At 39.4% G+C, this 7,500-nt stretch overlaps 1 protein-coding gene across 3 annotated transcripts in view; it reads left to right on the top strand.

The window, feature by feature from the left end:
- Window positions 1-241: 241 nt before the first annotated feature.
- Window positions 242-7,500, top strand: part of LOC119596473 (snaclec 1-like) — an 81,647-nt gene continuing 74,388 nt past the window's right edge. Inside the window, exon 1 of one of the 3 annotated variants that reach the window (XM_037945740.1) lies at window positions 242-572. In XM_037945740.1, the coding sequence (XP_037801668.1) occupies window positions 546-572 (27 nt within the window). In that variant the 5' untranslated portion in view covers window positions 242-545. Of the gene's footprint in view, window positions 573-4,166; window positions 4,637-7,500 lie in introns of those variants that run through there. The other 2 variants (XM_037945739.1, XM_037945741.1) reach the window with 2 other exon arrangements.

The following is a 7,500-nucleotide window of genomic DNA, read 5'->3' as shown; positions in this document are numbered from 1 at the left end:
CTCTCTCTTTGGAGAAAAGGGAAAAGAAGGAAGTTGAATGATAAACAAGGAGAGAAAGAAGTGAATGATAAGAACAGAAATTCAGTGATAATAATAGTAATAATAAAGATAAAAACAAATCAAACGAGAGAATAAAAGGAAATTAAATGATAAGAAAGGAGAATAGAAGAGAAATGAAAAACGAAAGAAACTGAATGACCATTAGAAGAAAAGAAAGAAAAAAAGTTGATAAATAAAAACAGAAACTGAAAACAAAAATAAAAGGGAGACATTCGAAGCAAAAAAAAAAAAAATTGTTTTCCCTGGATAAAATAATAACAAGAATGACAATACCAATAATAATTATAAGTAAGAGTGAATAAATAGATAGAAAAAAAACCTTCACTGACTTCTCCACATAAATAACGTGATTCCTTGAAAGAAGACGAAGAAGAAGAAGAAAAAGTAGTAATAAAAACGCCAATCAAAACACACAAGCTAACTGCAAGGCCAATCCAGCCATCTTCATTTCGTCTTGAAGAAATCAACGAAGAAAATCGACCAAGATGTTGATGCAACATTACATGAAAAAGGTAAGACTATGATATTTTTTTTCTTCTGTTTTTTCTTTTTCTTTTTTCTAATTACCCCCCCCCCCTCCCTTAAAAAAGAAAGAAAATTATTAGGAGAGTGATAAGGAGAATTATATTGGTTATCTTATTTTATCATATATCTCCCAAAATCGTATTTAAGATTTCTTTTTTCCTAAAAAGTGAAAAAGAACAAGAGAATGGATGATAATAATAGTAATAGTAATGATGGTAATATGATAATGATGATGGTAATAAAGTAATTGTAATTGGAATAATAGTAATAACAATAATAATAATAGTAATAATAATAATAATAATAATAATAATCGTGATAATAGTTGTAGCAATGATAATAATAATAATGATAATAATAAGGATTATAATAATAACGATAATAATTATTATTATGTTTTTCTTCTTCTTCTTCTTCTTCTTATTATTATTATTATTATTATTATATCATTATTATTATTATTATTATTATTATTATTATTATTATTATTGTTATTATTATATCATCATCATTATTATTATATTATTATTATCATTATCATTATTACCATCATCATCATCATCAACTTATCATCCTTACACCCCCAACCACAATGCAACTTCGACTCAACCTCGTATCTTGCAAAACAACAAAGCATCAACCCCGGCCATTGACACATTAATGATACAATAAAGTCGATAAATAAAATTAACACAAATAAAACAAAATTAACAATTAACAATTAGAAATGAACACATATCAACGCCTTCAGAACGGCGGCCAGAACGTTCAGCGCCCGCCGCCGTCCGTACGTTCTTTGTTCAGCCGTTCATTTTGGCGTGCGTGGCGTGGGACCTTTTTTTTGTTTGTTTGTTTGTTTGTTGGATTTTGGGTTATTTTTGTTTTTTTGTTTTTGTTTGTTTTTGGGTTTTTGGTAGTTTTGTTTTGTTTACTTTGTTTATGGGTTATTGGTAGTTTCGTTTTGTTTACTTTGTTTTTTGTTTTTTATCAATGGTTATTGGTTGTTATTTTTTGCTTTGTTTTGGGTTATTTGTTGTTGTTTTTTGTTTGTTTGTATGTTGTCTTCCGTTCTTTTTACTTGTTTGTTTGATAAATTGTTTGTTTCGTTGTTGATTGTTCTTTACTTTGTTGTTGTTTTGTTTGTTGGTTTTGTTATTTTTTTGTTCTTTTCACTTTTAATTTTCTTGTTTTTTTTTGTTGTTCGTTAGTGTGCTGTGGATTTTTTTTTTTTTTTGTTCTTCATTTGTGTGGAATGTTTGTTTATTTGTTTATTTGTTTGTTTGTTTGTTTGTAGTGGATTTCCTCTTTTAAGGATTTTTTTGTTTTGATGGTACTTTACTAAATTGTGTTCTTGTTCTTTATTTGTTTCGTTTCTTTGTTTTTTTGTTTTGTTTTTATCGTGTGTTTATCTCCTTTGTGTGTATCAGATATTTTTAAATATTTGTATCTCTTTTTTTTTCTTATACAGTAACCATTTATATATATATATATATATATATATATATATATATATATATATATATGATATATATTATATGCGTTTGTACATTTTTAATTGTGCAATCTGCATGTTTGACCTGTGTGGTGGTTTGTGTTTATAATTACACTTTTTCGTGGACATGTATCTTCTTTTGGCACACACACGCGTGCACACACACACACACACACACACACACACACACACACACACACACACACACACACACACACACACACACACACACACACACACACACACATACACGCGCGCACACACACACACACACACATACACACACGCGCGCACACACACACACACACACACACACACACACACACACACATACATACACGCGCGCACACATACTCTCACTCTCATTCCCAAGGTTTTATTCATCGCTTTGCCGCTCGGAGTAAATGCGAAAGAAAAATCCTCGTTAAGCCCAGACAAGAGCTGATGATTCCCCCCACCCCCACCAATCCCCCCACCCCCCCACCCACCCTCTCTCTCTCTCTCTCTCTCACTCTCTCTCTCTCTCTCTCTCTCTCTCTCTCTCTCTCTCTCTCTCTCTCTCTCTCTCTCTCTCTCTCTCTCTCTCTCTCTCTCTCTCTCTCTCTCTCTCTTTCTCTCTCCCGTCACACACTCGAGCGACAAATGACTGATATAACCGAGTGTTTAATCTCAAACGCGCGAGAGAGGAGAGTGGATGGGGGAGGAGGGAGGAGAGTGGATGGGGGGGAGGGAGGAGAGTAGGTGGGGGAGGAGGGAGGGGTAAGAGGAGGGACGGGGAGGGAAGAGGGAGGAGGGAGGGATAAAAGGAGGAGAGAGGGGAGGGGATGGGGGAGGAGGGAGGGGGAGAGGAGAGAGGAGAGTGGATAGGAAGAGGAGGAGAGAGGAGGGAGGGGAAGAAGAGAGAGGAAAGACGGTGGAGGAGGGAGGAGAGAGGAGGAAAGGAGAGAGGAGAGAGGAGGGAGGGATAGGAGGAGGGAGGAGGGAGAGGGAGGGGGAAGAGGGGAGGAGAGAGGAGGGAAGGTGATGGAGGAGGAGAGAGGAGGGAGGGTGATGGAGAAGGAGAGAGGAGGGAAAGGGATGCAAGGGAAGAGAGAGAAAGAAAGAGAAAGAGGAGTGAGTGAGAGAGCCGAGAGAGAAAAGGGAGAGAAGGAGACAGACAGAACTTCCCCCCCCTTCTCTTCCTCCTCTTTCACCCTTGTTTACTTCCATTTCTCTCTCATCCCCTTCCTCTCTTCCCCTTTCCCTCCCCCCTTTCCTTATCTCCCTTCACTTTCTCTTACCCCCTATTTCACCCCCTCCCCCTTCACCTCCACTTCCTCCCTCCCCCTTTATCTTCTTCCCCCCCTTTATTTTTCCCCTTCCTTTCATGTTCTGTCCCCCCTTCTCCCTTCTCCTTTTACCTTATCTTCCCCCTTACTTCCCCCTCCCCCTTCCCCCCTTTTCCCCTCCTCCCTTCACCTTTTCTTCCCCCATTTCCCCCTCCCCTTCCCCTCCCCCTTCCCCTCCCTCTCCCCCTCTTCACCTTCTCTTCCCCCATTCCCCCCTCCCCCTCCCCCCTTCATCTTCTCTTCCCCCATTCCCCCCTCCCCCTTCCCCCCTTCGCCCCCTCCCCTCCCTTAAAAGAGATGGGAGAGGAAGGGCTGAAAGTTCAAAGTTCAAGGGTCGGATTCGAGCGCAGGTGACTAAGTGAACGTAGGAACGGGAAGCTGTAGAGGAGAGAAGGGGAGAAAGGGGGGAAGGAAGGGGAGGATAAAGCAGGGAAAGGAGGAGAAGGGAGAGAAACAAGGGAAGGAGGTGAAGGAGATGAAGAGGAAGGGGAGATGGAGGAGGAAGATGGTGGGAAAGAAGAGGAGGAGGGGGATCGAATGAGGAAGATAGAGTAGCGAGGAAGAAGGGGAGATGGAAGAGGAGAGAGAGGAGGAGAGGTTGAGATTAAAGAGTACGAGCGGAGGAAGAGCTGGAGAGAAAGGAGGAGGAGGAGGAGGAAGAGGAGGATAAAGAGCAGGAGGGAGACCAGGATGAGAGACGGAAGAGGGGGAAACGAGAAGGAGAAGGAGGAAAAAGAGGGAAAGAATTAGAATGAAGAATAAAGAATAGGAACAGAAACAAAGCATGAGAAAGGTAAAGAGAAAGAGACGAAAGAGGATGAAGAGTAAGAGCGACACCACCAGGAGGAAGAGGAGGCGGAGGAGGAGAGGAGAGGAGGAGGAACGTGGCGGGCCAGCAGCCAGTCCTCGCTCGACGGCGGTGGGGCACGGACGCACGCGCTCCAGCCCGGGCCCCTGTGTGGCGGAGGGGGAGAGCGGGCCTCCGACCTCAGTTCCCGATAGTCAACAATTCCCACAAAGAGCGAGATTGTCTTTCGGGCTTCCTCGTCCTCCTCTTGGGCCATGGCCTCCCGCCGTTCGTAGAGTGGCCCCCCCTTAGCCAGTTGTCCGCGCGTGTTTGTCGAGAGTGTTTGACCGGAGGGCGGCCGGGGAAGGGAGACTATGAACTGTCAAGGTTCACCGCTGAGCGTGAACTCCTGTGAACACACCACTGCGACACAGGCGTCCTAAGGTGATTCTGAACGAGTATATCGTCCCCCTTTAACGCCGTGTTTCTGCTCTTTGTTCTTTCTCTGTCTGTGGCCGATTCGTAGCGTGTCCGCGGCCGAACCGTGTCCTGTTGGATGCGATTCTTAAAGATGATCATTAAAACCTGATCATCAGATAAGTTACTTTAAGTCACCCTCCCTACACCCAACCCCACCCCCTTTACCCCTACCCCCTCACCCGCCGAATCCAAAAACAGAAAGAAAAAGAGAAAGAGAGACAAAATAGAAATTCAATTCCCTCCACCCCCCTCCCCCTCACCCACCCCATTCGAAATAAAATGAATTCTCTTATTACCAAAAATATATATTTTTTCTTTTTTTTTTTCTTTCTTTTTTTATTTAACTAAGAGACTAAAGCTGGTAATAGCAACAAGGGTTTTTAAGAGCAAGGGTCCGATAGACGCACGAGTGAGGGGAAACAACGCCAGGGGGAGTGTGTGTGTGTGTCGACGAGGGGAAAACACGGGCGTTAGAAGGACGCTAGACAAAGTGCTGCGACAAATAACGAACCACGTGATGAAAGGAGAGAAAGGGAAGGGAAGAGAGAGAGGAAGAAAGGAAAGAGAGAGGGGGAAAGGAGAGGAGAAGAAGGAGAAGGAGAAAAGGAAAGGAGGAGAAGAGGAAAGAAAGAGAAGGAGAAGAGGAAAGAAGGAGAAAGAGAAGGAGAAAAGGAGAGAAAGAGAAGGAAAGGAGAGAAAAGATAGAGAAGAGAAAAGAAAGAGAAAAGGAAAGTGAGAGAAAAAGTAAGAAGGAGAAGGGGAGGAGAGAAGAAAAAAAAGAAGGAAAGAGAAGAAGAAAACGAAAGAAGGAGGAAGAAAAAGAGAAAAGGAAATAGAAGTTTAGAAGAAAATTATATGCATAGACGTACAACGATAGATATATGGAAGTAGATAGATAATATGTACAAATATAGATATATATGGATATCTATAACAAAGGACGCACAAAAAAAAAAAAAAAAAATATATATATATATATATACAAAAATATATGTAAAGAAGCAGAGAAGAACGGACAAAAGGAAATTAATAAGCTTACAAAAATAGATATATGTAAATGTGAAAGTAACAGGAAAAAGAAAGATAGAAAAAGAAAAAGAAAAGAAAAGAAAAAAGAGAAAGAAAGAAAGAAAGAAAGAAAGAAAAAGAAAAGAAAGAAAAAAAAAAAAAAAAAAAAAAAAAAAAAAAATATATATATATATATATATATAATATATATATATATATATATATATATATATATATATATATATATATATATATATACGCATGGAAAATGAATAAATAAAAGCAGAAGACGTACGGAAATAAGAATAATATATATACACACAAGTGGAAATGAATAATATGATAAACTGAGGACGCTGTGAAGATAAATTTCCTTTGTGTGACACGTGCATTTAGTCCGAATAATTATGAAACAAACGCAGAAAAAAAGATAAGTAAAATGAAAAATGACTTAAAATCGCAAGCACTTATGCCTTCGATCTTATTCAGTCTTGTAAAGTTACTTAGAGCACAAGTGTCTGGTTCTGCATGTGTAAGTAGCCGTGCTTATTTACATATCTAAGTAAGGAATGTTCTGTCACTTAAAGCGCGTCTGTGGTATTCTGCGTTCACTTATACATCTTTTTAACCTCCAAAAAATGTATATGAATAATGTATATGAATGTGGTTTGCAACTTCGACGCGAAAAAAATAGAAAGATGTGTATAGTAGAAAACAACAATTATGCAGAAATGTGTATGGCTGAAAGAAAATATGCAAGAATATGTATGGTAGAAACCGCCATTGCAGGAATATGTACGGTAGAAACCGCCATTGCAGGAATATGCACTGTAGAAACCGCTTATATAGAGAATAAAAACATACGCAAAGGAAAACAGAAAATCTATTTTAAAAAAATAATAAATAGAGAGAATTGGCAAAAACGGAAGAAAAAAAAGTATATATATGCATAAGAAAGTGATTGTGTCTTCACGAAAAAACAACAACAACAGAAAAACAACAGCCAATAATGCAAGGAAGGCAAAACATAACACCGATAACATGAACCCAAACGAACATGAATGAAAAATGACCTGAGTGAAAAATAAACGCTTGTTGACAAATGGATATACCCGTATTGTATCCGACACAGCAGGGAAGCATAAAAAGAGGCGATAGCATCAGTATGATTATGATAATGATAGTGTCAGTGAAAAAGTGATAGCCTTTATGAATGCGAGTGCTGTCAATAATGGTGGTGATCATCATTTCGAGAATTATAATAGCGTTGGTGATGAAGATGGTAACTGCAGCTTATAATGATGATCATATTGATAAACGATACAGTTACTGATAGATGATAATAATAACAAACTCGTTATAACAACAATAATAGAACCATATTTTCCTAGTAACAACACTCACGTAGATGCGTCCTATTCCGAAGCGTCATATGAAACATTCCTAAGATTTAAAGATAATGATAAAACTAGAAAATAATCTAATGAATTAATCACCAAGCAGTGTGAAGGAAGGGCCAAGCACGCTGGCCACTGTACGTGAACAGCCACTATTGTTCATACACGAATATTGTTCAGACATATTGTTCAGGGACCGTGCAAAATTGGCCAGGGATGGAACCTACATTACGTAAAACTGCTGTTATATTCCGTTATAGGGTCGTAATACCCTATTATTTATGGATAGAAATGCAGGATCGCAGTATGAGGAAACAGAAGCATGCAGTATGAGGGGGAGACTAGCTATCTAGTATAAGGGAGGACTAGGTGTGCAGTATTAGGAAAATTAGGCATGATATAGGGGAAAACTAGGCATACAGT

The sequence above is a fragment of the Penaeus monodon genome, chromosome 38 (genome assembly GCF_015228065.2).
Source record: "Penaeus monodon isolate SGIC_2016 chromosome 38, NSTDA_Pmon_1, whole genome shotgun sequence".
NCBI lineage: Eukaryota > Metazoa > Arthropoda > Malacostraca > Decapoda > Penaeidae > Penaeus > Penaeus monodon.
Note: the sequence above shows the minus strand (reverse complement) of the source record. Positions and strands in the feature narration are given on the sequence as shown.